The 12861-nt window shown below is 40.3% G+C and overlaps 1 protein-coding gene across 1 annotated transcript; it reads right to left on the reverse strand.

Moving 5' to 3' along the window:
- Nucleotides 1-2311: 2311 nt before the first annotated feature.
- Nucleotides 2312-6668, reverse strand: LOC104014801 (alpha-1-antiproteinase). Its single transcript, XM_009467479.2, has 4 exons — nucleotides 6023-6668; nucleotides 4866-5136; nucleotides 4076-4223; nucleotides 2312-3251 (listed from the first exon to the last, which is right to left on the reverse strand). Exons 1-4 carry the CDS (start codon nucleotides 6666-6668, stop codon nucleotides 3057-3059), a joined length of 1260 nt encoding a protein of 419 aa, XP_009465754.1. The 3' UTR covers nucleotides 2312-3056.
- Nucleotides 6669-12861: the final 6193 nt, after the last annotated feature.

The raw sequence follows: 12861 nt of genomic DNA on the forward strand, positions 1-12861 counted from the left end.
CTGCCAGGGCATAGCTAGGCTGACGTTCAGGGACCCACCCCAGTGGGTCCATCTTCCCTTGCAGGGGTTCTCAGCTGAGATATGCTCTCTTTAGGTAAGTCCTTTTCCTCAGAGCTTCCTGTAGGTATGTCAGGTCAGGGCTAACAGACCCACAGCGGGTCATTTATCTTGGATGGTTATGACAGAGGATCACATACTCCACTGTAAGCTGTATTGTCCCTTTCTGCTGACTGTTGCTGCAGGAAGTCAAGTGGACAACACTTCACAGAATATAAAGAAGCTCTAGTTCTCTTTCAGGGCTTAGTTTGGATCCAGCTGTCAAATAGACTGACAGAATGCATGTTTGGGATTAACCTGTCCTAATCAGATCTAGTTTCGTTGAGGTGGAAGATTGAAGGGTGTTAATAAAATCACCTACAGATGAATGAAAGACACCATAAAATACATGTTTACCACAGACAAAATGAATACACAGTACATAAATGAAATTTTTAGCTTATGTCTATCAGAATCCTTCCTTTCCTTCTCTACCATTAATACAACTAGGTAGCATGAAGAGGAACATTCTCTGTCACACACTAAGACAGACAAAAGCAACATGGACAAATGATGAAAGGCAGACCAACACAATTTCCCTGGAATTAGGACAAAATGCCCCCTGTCTCCACAAAAACTGTGCAGAATTGTCCAGTTCTTAAAGAACGTCATCAGGACTATGCTGAGAGTAGAATCAGCCAGGTATATTTAGCCCCCTGCTCTATGGATCTCCATACTGTGAACTTTAGGCATTTTAGTGCCTTCCACATATGCATGACACAAGACTAGTTTTTTTTCCTGTCCTCTCTACATCCTCCCCTTCCAGAGAGATTTGGGATAATCCCTCTTTCCAATCCAGGTCCCTTCCACAGCTCAGACCAACCTGCTGGTCTGGAGCATGAAGTTCCTCAAGTGGAGGACAATGCTGGTGATGCCCCACATCCTGGTAGATACCTCCCAAGCCCATGCAGCATTCAAAGATGCCCTCTTTGATGGTTTTGTCAGAAGCAGTCATTCCTCACACTCCAATGTGAAAACTCTGGTGCAGCTCTTCTCCTGCAGTTCCTTGCCTCCACTCTTAAAAGCAAAGACTTGGGAGGTAGATGGGGCAGGAAGTTGCTCCATGTGTTATTTCCCAAAGCCTCTGCTCTGTCCTAGCAACCATGAGATTTTTCCTAACCTCTTTCCCTTTAGCAATAGGCTGAGAACCTGTTTTTCTGCCACCCCACTCTGATAAAAATCTCGCCATCCTACCTTCTAATCAGTACTGGTGCACGGATTCATCAGGGTGGGATCTCACTGGAGCTGCTCCCAGCTCTTGTTGAGTTTGTACAGCCACCTCAAAGCAGGGTGCCTCACACCACAGCACGTTATCATTGATCTCAACTCTGTAAAAGCCGCTGCTTCGCACTGAGGCACGGTATCTCCCAGTCCACTGAGTGATGGTATCTTGCCCCAGCAGAAGCAATAGCTCAGGGCTTCCACTGATTTCTTGCTGCTTGGAGTAAAGGGACTCCTACAAGTCAGCAGTCTCCAAGCCCCCCTGAGTCAGAAGCATAGCCCCCCTATACACCATACCCATCCTACAAACACTGATGGGTCTCAATAAAGCACCTCTTTGCAGGGTGGACCAAGTTTGGGAGAACAGGTCAGAGGACCAGGGAGATGTCAGGGGTAGGGATCTTGTTTGTTAATTTGGGGCTTGCATCACCTTCGCAGTGCTCACAGCACATTGCCAGGACCACTGTAGAAATGAGCAATGCGCTTTCAGCAGCATCATCTTCCCAGTGACAGACTAAACTCCACTTGCAAAAAATTTATCCTGGGTCAATGTGCAATGGCACGAGTCAAAACAGTACAGCGGGAGAGCAGCTGTCAAAGCAGGAGTCAGTCTCTCCTTGAGGCAGCAGCTGCATGATAAAGGGTTTGTTATAGACTTCAGCAAAGCTGAGCACTGTGCCCCAGTGCTCTGCTGCAGTAATAGTGGGTGATCTGCAGACCCACAACAGCAAGAGACTGTTTATGTATTTCTTGAAAACAGTTTTTACCCAAGTAGGCACGTATGGAGAGAATGCAAAGAATCCCCCATCTCCATATGAGAAAAGTTAGACTCATTTAACAGCCTTTAAAGCATGTTTTACAGACACCCTGCTATGTTAATGAGTGACTGAAAGTTTTCATTGATTTTAAAAGTTTTATAACAGAATAGGAAGAGACTGGAGACACTGAGAGTCGGTCCTTAAGTGATGGATTTAAATGACAGTGCTTATTTTATTCATCAGCCGTAGTGATAATTTATGGATGACATTGTCGCAGGACAATTCTTTGACAATTTATACCTAGTGTCATTGTCTCTCAAAGTTTTGTGCTGATCCTGTGGACTGCAAAAAGACACTTACAGTGAGTGCTACAGCAGAATAAGTCTATTGTCTCAGGGATTTTCTCTTTTTTGTCAATGTTTTTTTAAGATGTCCTAGGCAAAGACTTGGAATGTGTGAGAAAGAACAGGTTGATTGAGAGTAAACAACAGTGACCTAGGCAGCAAAGAGCTACGTAAGGAAGAAAGGACTCTGTAGGGACTGGCTCAAGTGAACACTGATCATCAGCAAGTCCCGCAGAAGACATAATAGAATTGCAGACAACTTGTTACCTGTTGGGATAAAGCTTTTGGTGAGTAACACAGAACCGAAAGCAGTCTGGACAAAACCGTTTAGCAGAGAGAATACACTTGTAAAAATAGCAGCAGACTTTACGAAAAAAACCAGCCTTTGAAGGAAAATTTGGAAAAATGTGTTAATAACTTGAATTACTCAACTGAGGAAAATGTTCCATTTTAAAACTGTTGGTTGCTTGGGGTTTTTTTACAGTTTTTTACTTATGAGTTTGACAAGGAAATTCCTCATTTACTTCTGAATATCCCTCAATCAGAGAGTAGTTAGTAGCACTAACTAGCCCACATGTGCGAACACTGTAGTCATTATATCTCATGCCAAAAAACAGCATGCCCAGTAACTCAACAATTACTTCTTAGTAGGATCAACAATTTTCCCCATGAAAAGTGTAGTGCTGGTTGCTTTGTCAGAAATCAATATAAGGAAGGGCCTGTTGAATTTGATGGTAACAGAAGGACGGAGAACTCTGGTAAGGATTATGGCTGTGGCTCCTGCAGCCTCAGTTCCGGCCTCATCAACTTCCAGCAGGGCCTTATGAATTGCCTGCAGGGAAAAAGAGCAAATGCTGTGGTTTATATATAGGACAGCAAGCAGTGGGTGAAGATACACACTCTTCTTACAGAATATTTAGGAGAAGAAAGAATGATAAAACCCAGTGGACCGAACTTTCTTGTATGGTAGTCTCCAACAGCCTGCAAAAGGAGTGTTTTCTGTGTCAGGACTGAATGGGGAGGGCCAAAAATAAAAATGGACACACTGTAGATGCAGCCTCACCAGTGCTGAGTAGAGGGGGTTAATAACAGTCCATGCACTAGCTGGTTTATTTTCTTAGATGGTTTGGATTTCCGCTAGCAACACTTTCTCTGTTATTCCAAGGTTAATGGAAGACTGCTATTTAAATGCTAATACAGCAGCAATATTTGGCATCTTTGCCACATTAAGTCATAGCTTAAACTGACATGATAAAATTCTGCTACTGCAAACTGAAAGTTTCCTGGAAACTTTGAGAATATTAAAAAATTAGGTACTAATCAACACAAATATCATAATATACTCCTCATTTATAATTTACTTGACACAATCGCATGTAAACGATCATATTCCAGTGCAAAGAAATCATCTTGTCCAACTTTTCTATGTACTTATTATCCAGCTTTTTAATAACAATATTAAACTAATACAAAGGTGGGACAGCAGACCCTCTCTGTAGAAAAGCACAATTACTAAGCAAGCCCCTACGTGTCATTGTGCGTTTTACTTATAACTTCAGTAGGACAAGGAGGGAAAGTAAGTCTTTAAAAACCGCAGATATAATTGATCAGAGCAACCAACCACTGCCCCATCACCAGCTCTGTCTGATCACTTACTTGTGAAGCCCAAAGGTCACGGCTGCCACTAATTCCAGACAGATCAGCATTAGGAGAGAATACTTCAGTAATGCCCATTTCCTCAAACAAGTTTTTAACATTGTAAGACCCACTAATAGAAATCTTTGGTAACTGCAGATCTAATCTCCTGTTTAACAAAGAAAAGGAAACAGCAGTGAAGCATTGCAGCCTTGTTTCAGCCAGCAGGCTGGATCGTGTGCAATTCAGTGACACTTGAAAGCATTCTTTTGATTGCTAATTTGTTTGATGGTAGCATTTCTATTCCCTGAGCAATTTTGGCATCCAGAGAGGTGTGCCATCTTCTCGTACCCACATTCTCTCTTTGATGTTGGAAAAAGAAACAAATTTCTTCATTGCCACTCTTTCATCCCAGTACCACATACACAGCAAGCAGAGTTTTGTGGCTAGAGGGCTACAGAGAGTAAGCAGACCAATCGTGGAAAGGCTAAAAGAAGGGAAAAGGAGGATAAAATCTAAGACAGAGTGAAGAAAATTAATTATGTTAGCACCATGAAAGAAGAGGTATGGTAGCCAAAAGCCAGGCAAGTCTTGAGGCAGTTGTTACAATGCTGTGTCCCCTTCTGTCAGGTCAGAGAGCCTGCAGTTGCTTATCGATTATGCTCTGCTCTGACTTGTCTTGGGAATCACTTAAAACCCCGCTTTATGAAATCAGGACATTATATCCAGGAGGAGGTGATCTGAAATTAATGCTTTCTCTTAAAAATAATGATGTGTCCTCAAATATAGTAATCCATCTACCTAGAGTTACCTGGTCTCAAGATTGTTATCCCATTTACAAACAGTTTCCTTGGAGAGAGCATCTTCCACTTGCTTCATCTTTCCATCATCAGGCAAAATGAGCAAGGCTCGTGCAGTGCCCTGGTAAGGCAGCTCTACCACCTCGCAAGAGAGATCCTGGTCATAGTAACTGTCATAGTCACTGTCACGCTGCATCATGTTGACTCTAACAGATGCATTTGTGTTCACAAAAAAATCATCCTCATATGTAAGCAAAGGATCAAAAGACTTTTCCCAGGCAGCTAATGGGGGAAAAGAGAAGATGTTGCACTCAGACATGTGAAGATCATAAAAAAAGGCTGACGTAAATCAGACCAACTTAAATGTTAGGACGCTCGAGGGCTGTTTGTGGGAGAAGAGGATCACTAAATCACTTCAACCTTCTGCATAACACACAATAAAGCATTTTAGCTGTGCAGTAAGGTCAGCATAGTTAGTGTGAGTAAGTCCTGTGTTGCTGAAAAACAGCCAAAGGTTGATGAGGACCAATTGAGAGAGTCCTGCTTCTATTGTAGCCATATGATCCCATCTCTTATGCCTTTTATGTCATTTAAATTCAAGCACAGGATCTTGTTATGCCTTTCCTGTTAGGCCATACCCGATGCAAGCTGACTGCACTCAGCCTGGTGAGGAATTCATCAGCAGAATAAAGGATCCTAACATTCAAGCAGGGCTCCAGAAGCACAGGCCCTCAAAACGCTATGTCCCAGGTTTTCATGCAGCATACCTAGTAGATCTACCATAACACTGGGGACCCTGGAAATTCAAGGATGTCAGTCCACGAAGTTTGGCTGGCACATACAGTTAGCATAGAGATCTTGGAAACATCTTTAGTCATTATGCCCAGACCAGCGAGATTGCATGCAGTGGTCCCTGTCTATGAGGCAGTCCACTAGAGTGAGACTTCTCTGTCCACAGCTTTCAGGCAACCTGGGCCCAAATCAAGCAATCAATATTTCTCAACAATCAGACACCCTGCTTTTGACCAGATCTAATCTTTACTTTGAAAGTCCTGCACAGTTTAGCTCTTTCCTAAATAGTCATTCTGCTCATAAATCATCAAGAGTTCTCTACAATTTTTGTTTTGCATCAAAATCATCTATTGGAATGTTATGTTAAATATCTTACCTTTAAAATAAATGTAGTTAACAAGAACCAATACAGTACTTGGATCAAGATGACCAATTAATTCAGGAATTTTCCCCTTGGTTTTCTGTTCTACATATTTATTGATTTGCTTCTTAGCTTCTTCTGGTTCATGATAATTGCTAGAGAAAAATTCTGCATCATAAAATTGTTTGGTATTTTGTAAAAATGTCTCCTGTGGTTCGTACCCAATAGCTGTAAAAAGGGCATTTCCTATATTTAATGTGATGTTAACTTCAGTACAGTTCAGTACTGCTAAAACTTTATGAAAACTTTCATGTATATCATGTATGCGAGTCTCAGTCAGATCATCAAAGCCCAGTCCTTCAAAAATCTGAGACAGGGTGGTTGACTTAGCACCAACAGCCAGCATGGCAAAGGCAGTGGAGATGCTCATGGGAGAAAAGAAAACATTTTTATCAGCTTCTTTTAATATAGCCTGCTTGTAAAATCTAAATACAAAATCTGCATAGTTAGAGCTTTGCTCGTCACAGTTATGTGTTAATAAATTTTGTGTTCCATCGTGCAGATTAATATTACTGACTTCATGGCAAACCTCTTCATGGTGGCAATGGGTTATGGCACAAAGAACAGCAAGGAGTAAACACAGGCACAGGAGATACTTCATCTTCTTTTCAAATTATTCTGTCACAAAATAAACAGTCATTAGATGAGCAGATGGTAACAATGAGCTTGGTAGTAAGAAATCATGAATAGTTTGTTAGCATAAATATTATACAGTGCAACTGTAAAGATCTAATGTGCATAGGATATGTAAAGTGCCCATGGACACAATGTCAACTGTCATTAATAAATTCAACCAAATTATAAATTAAACTGTCAGGTATAATAAAACCATAGTATTCCATTGTAACTGCCCTGAAAAGGCAATTCTCTTCTGTATTAGCAATGAAAGTATAGAGCCAAAGACCATAATAATCTCTATTAACAATGACACTATCTTCCCTGGATCATTGTCTCCTATAGGGTACATCTAAACAGACAAGTTACCATGAGGTAAGATAGGGTGTGGGTTTCAAAGACATCAAGTACTCCACAGTACCTGCTCAAATGCAGTTTGGTAAATGTGAGGCAGCTCACTTCTCATTGGAAGTGGGATAAATTCCCTCGCTTTCATCAGGGCAGCAGTACACAGACAAACGGCTATCATGGACTATCCAGTGCTTGTTAAATTCACCCCCGTTTACTTCATGGTTACGTACTCACATGGCCAGTCATTGACCACAGCTGATAAGTGACGGATGAAAGTCATCTACATAAACTTCAAGGCAAAATTCAAGGCAAAAGCCTGGAGCATCCTGTGCCATGGTGGCAGGACACTCAGGGTTGGGCATAAAGACATGAGGGAAGCAGCAGGTTTGTACCAGATAATGAGATACATGTTTGGAATGAAGGGACCCTCCTTTCAGGGGGCTGCAACAAGTGTTTGTAACTTGTTAAATGGTGGTTTGCCCCTCACCATGGATTAACCTGTGTGGAATGTGTGGCTCCCTCAAGAGACACAGGAAGGACCTGGGTCCAAGAGGAAAAGAGGAGCACAGACCCCATTTGAAAATCAAAGGACACTCAGATTAAACACCTTGGAGATGACAAGTTTTTTCGTTATGCTTGTTCTCCTAATGTTGACACGATAGACTTCACGTGAGCCTCCTGCCCTCCATAGAAGCTGGAACAAGTCTCTAGTTTACTGAATTCAGTTCCCTGCTATTCTGGGGAGGCATCTCATATAAACCCTCTTCAGAAACATAACAAGCTATCTATGAAAATAAGCTTTTTGCTCTCGCAGCTTCTATGTGAAAACATTTCTAGAACTTTTCTACTATTATGGTTCCTCTTCTTCTGGTTTCCAGCTAACACTGCCTGTTCATATCCTTCTCTTCCAGGAATGCATTTTCCCATGTCCTACCAAGGTCAAGTTCTCTTGGTCCCATATTCATTCCCAGACATGGAAGATGACTGTACCTACTATCTAAACAAGATTCAGTCAGAGTTTCTGAGGGCAGGGCAAGTTCCAGGATTCTTGGTGATTAACCAGTGGCTTTATTTTTTTGTTGGTATGGTGGTCTTTCTTGTTTTTATAGCAAACATATACACTAGCTGTGTGTCTCATATTTGCTAGGATCTGAGTATGCTGAGTATGTCTGAGAGCACACAGTGACCACTGCAGTGACCTGCAGTAAGACGTGGTAATGCTAAATTTTTATTTCCTTAAACCAAAAGATGGAGTATGGCACTAGATGGGAATATTATTTAACTGTTTGCATCTCTTTTAAGCAGAACTCTCCTTTTTCTTCCCAACCAAAAAAACCCCTTATGTACTGCAGACAAATGAAGCAATCATGTAGTACAGAGGATGTTTCAAAAGTACTTGCTGTTTAAAATTTTGTAGACTGTTTTTCTCTAATTATTTGAGGTATTGCACACTTAAGTGAAAAAGAGGATAATTTTTGTCTGTCCATGACCACTTCCTGTGTCCAAACAGAGCTTAGCCTAAATTTCAAAGAATTTCTGAAGCAGAGTATGGTTTTTCTGCAGCAAGTTCATACTAGGCATGGCTCTGGTTTTAGTTTCTACTATACAGATCGGTTAAAAAACTTAGTATCACAACTCTCTATGGAAATGTTAAAGCTGGAAAACACTGAATATTGCTATCAAGTTTTCCCCACTACTTTTCACTTTAGAGATGTTAATCACATTAATTTCAACATTTTGAAATTAGAAAATTTCAGCCATATATATATTTTTTGTTACCATTTCAAAGCTGAAGAAACTGGAAATTCTTTATTAAATCTGGGCTGTATTTTTTATATGCAAATTGGAAATTCAGAAAATAATTCTCTGCCAAACGACAGATTAGCTTGTCCATGGGAATAAAATGGGTAATTAAATTTAAATTATGGCCTTCCACCCACCCCGTACACTCACCCCAGTCCTAATTAGAGAGCCTGGCCTTAGCAATTCAATGGTCATTTTATACATTAAGTCACCAGAAGAGTTTATAAATTGGACCTAGTTGTTCAGTCACTAGTGGGATTATGCTAATTTTGAGTCATTGTGAAGGCTGTTTCCAACCTAAAAGGTGATTTCATCAGTATTCTGCTTTAACAACTACTTAATCAGTCCCCATGACTTCAAAAGTTATTTTATTCTAATTTCAAACTAAGCATATTCCCCCAGAATATCTGGTCCCACTGGTCCCTTGCATGTTTGCTTGATTAACATTTCATGGCAACATTCGCACACAACCAAGACACAAGCAGACAAATGAAATTAACCTAACATGAAAATTCTACCAACCACAGAAAGCATCATTTGCAAGTCTCTCAGAAAAAAATGTATATGCAGTACTTACAAAATCAGAAGCCCTGCTGCATTCAGCTGACTGTGCTGTTCTCCACACTGTTACTTATACTGCTGCATCATCTGCTTAATTTCCACTGTTAAACATTAAACAGACCTGATAAAAATTAGAGCCAACCAAAAAAAAGGAGGAAACAGAGTAAATATTGATGAAATGGGGTTTCCGAGGATCATCTCTGCAATTCCTCCAATGGAGCTGACAATTTTCAGCCATTTGAATAGTAGCTGTGACTTTCTGTCTGTTGCCTCTGACCATGTGGAGGAGCTTAGTGCAAACATTGTGTAATTAGGACCCTACGGGAAACCAGGAGGTTGTGCCTGGAACCACTGGAAACAGATGCTAACTCTTGGTGCCAGAAATCAGATGTTCTGTGCTGTGCGGAAGCACACACGGAGCTGACAGCCACACATCACAGCAGCTCGGCGCTCTTCCAAAACCTGACCAGAGCCAAATCTTCCTCCTGATCCTCAGCCTGAATATGGACTCTGAACTAATTGACTGTACCTTCCTAATCTGACTGTAATTGATGCCATTGAGAGGATATGTGATAGACATATTTCCCTGATGGGTTTCCTGCTCTGACTGATGTGGTCCCTTCATATATCTCAGTTCTGCGTGCCTCTGAGTTACTGCCTCGGGCAGGTGGTGGGAATACAAGTAGCAAGCTGTTTTCTCTACTCCCATATATGCACGTAGTACAGGTGCGCACCCACTTCTCCTTCTCCTTGTCCCTCTCACCCAAATTTAAATTGTTGGAATGAAAAAAGTGCTGCTTGTTTCTATTAACTTTTTCCAATAGGAATAAAATGCTAGTGGATCAAGCTGACTGAATTTTTCCAGTTAACAACAAAGACCATGAATAAGCAGTAACATGAAATTCGTTTCCCCATTTGTGATGACTGTTTTTCCTTCATACTTGTTTACTCACATGTGTAATTTTGTCATTACAAACGTAGAAAAATGTGTAGACAGAACACAGACAAACTTTGTCTTGACACTTCCCTTCTTTGTTTTCCTCTTTGTTTCTTTTTCCCCTTTCCTTTTTACTTGTTCCTTCTAATTCTGGCTGTAAAAGGTCACAAACACAGACATTATTTTACTCATTAAAGCCTAGGTGAATGACAGGTCATGGTGGTCAAAGACAAACTATGTTACAAAGTGGTTATAAGCCTCTTGTTCTTTTTTTCATTTGTGAGGCCTTGTAATTACTGTTGTGTTTTTAATAATGTTAAGCTACACTTTAACAAGGCATTTCCCTAGCATTTCATTATAGCAGCAGCAATAAGGTGCTACACTGGCTTTAAACTAAAATGATGAACAAATGCACATGTGCCAGGCGTACCACGTGCTACCACGAGCCATTTACAGTCCCACCTCTCTACTGACCACAATTTCAACTCTAAAACTATGTCATGAAACCACTTTAACCAGATTCATACTGATCAGTCATCTACTGAACTAGATCTTGCTTCTCTACTACTTATTTTTCATAGGAATAAAAGTCCAGAATACTGAAATAATGACACAGATGTGGTTTATTCCTTCTGATAATTAAAAAAAAAATGACAAAGTCTACATTACCCAAGTCTATGTTACTGCTGTGTACTTCATGTATGTCAGTATCTATACCACACCCCAACTCACATTTTGACTTCTTTAAAAGAAATAGACCCATATAATATTTCATGCATTTACCAACGTCTTGCAAACAGCTTTCCGCCAGTTTGTTTTGAACAAATCATTCCGAAGCAGGCTTAAAGAGATCTTAATTAACCAATGGCTGATATATTCGATGACAACAGAACCATTTGACTTGTCCAGTGTTTTTGTTATGCTTCTACACCTTAGGTCAGGAAATTATAGTTTTCATGTCAACTTGGCAACAATAACAGCTGTTCTGGGATTACGGCTTACAGACACACAGGTTACTTCAAATACCAAGAAATCTTTATCCCTGTAGATCTATTATAAGTAACACAAAGATTTGTAAGTGTAACATACATAGACCACAAGTATATTGACATAGCAGCAATATGAAGCAGAGTGTGGAATTAGGAAGGAAAAGGACATTGTCTTCCCCTTCCTTCCCCCCATAGTTTTGAGTTATTTAATAGTCTTTGGGAAGGATCAGGCAGTCAGAGTGCAGGGAAAATTGTTAAGATTGAAAATGTATGCACGTCTGGTGAACTATGGTTCTTCTAGTCTGTATGAGGTATACAATGAAGAAAAAAGGCCCAGTGTGCACACAGTGGTCATGCCATGCTTTCAATACTTCTTAGAGAATTTCCTCCACTGTCCTGCCAGGAGGGCAAAATGCATTAGTTTAGAAAGGGAACATGAAACAGGGATGAAATACGGTCTGTATACAGTGATGAGAACATTCATGAGGCGGGGGAAGTTCTGCTCACAGAACTGTTTTTCATTTGAATTAGCATCACTAACAATATTTATGAATTAAGTAGAGAGCAGGGACTAGAATGAAAAAAAATACTATACCAATGACAATAACTGATAGTTAACACTCATCAGCATTTTTCAGTTGGAAAACCAATGCCAGTTACAAATTAGCTACTAAAATGTAGCAGGTTTATTACATATATGGTGCACCAATAACAATTAAACCTCCTGCTGCTGCTTCAGAAGTGTGCAGGTTGGCAGATATGACAGAGGACCTCTAGCAGACTCGAGCCCTCCTGAAAAAGGGGCAGGAGAATAGGCAGATTGTTCTAACATTGGAAATCTTTATTCAGGCCCCAGAATCTTTCAAAAGAAGGCCTGTTTTTCATTATTTCTGCATGTAACATCTTCACCATGAAGTTTCTTTTCAGACTTGAGTGTTTCTGTAATACTAATATTAGCAACAAAATAGCTGAGATTTCCATATCTGAATGATTTCCAACAGAGGTCTTGTGAAAGAATAGTATTCATTCTGTTTCCTTTTCCTTCTAACCCACAAAATAGTTGACAAAATAATGATGTTGCAATCTTATTGGCTATAAAGATCTCCAAGAATATTTTCCATTGCCTAAATACTGTTCAGGATAATGGAATGACTTCAGGATGGGATGGACTGCCTCATGAGAGAACCATTGGGTTGAAAATTCAGGATAGATTGTTAGCTCTGTTGAGCAGCTCAGCTTTGACATTGGAAACATCACTAACATTGTCTGATGGGCTTCAGTTTTCTCATCTGTAAGAAAAAAAGGACACCTCTAACTTCCTCATTGAGATAAGATGATGTGAAAATAAAACGTTACTTTCAATGGCCTTGAACATCATTTCAGTTCTTTGTTGAGTTTAATGAAGACAGGATCATTTTTTATCAGTTTGATACCATGGCACCTTCCTCAGTGAGAGTGATATACAATTTGAAAATCTGTGGTCTGCAGGATGCAGCTTTGTACAGCTTCAAAGTGAAATTGGAAACGTTCCTCAGTTG

Source organism: Nipponia nippon, unplaced genomic scaffold (genome assembly GCF_047370975.1).
Source record: "Nipponia nippon isolate SJK-2023a ecotype South Korea unplaced genomic scaffold, ASM4737097v1 scaffold_11, whole genome shotgun sequence".
Lineage (NCBI taxonomy): Eukaryota > Metazoa > Chordata > Aves > Pelecaniformes > Threskiornithidae > Nipponia > Nipponia nippon.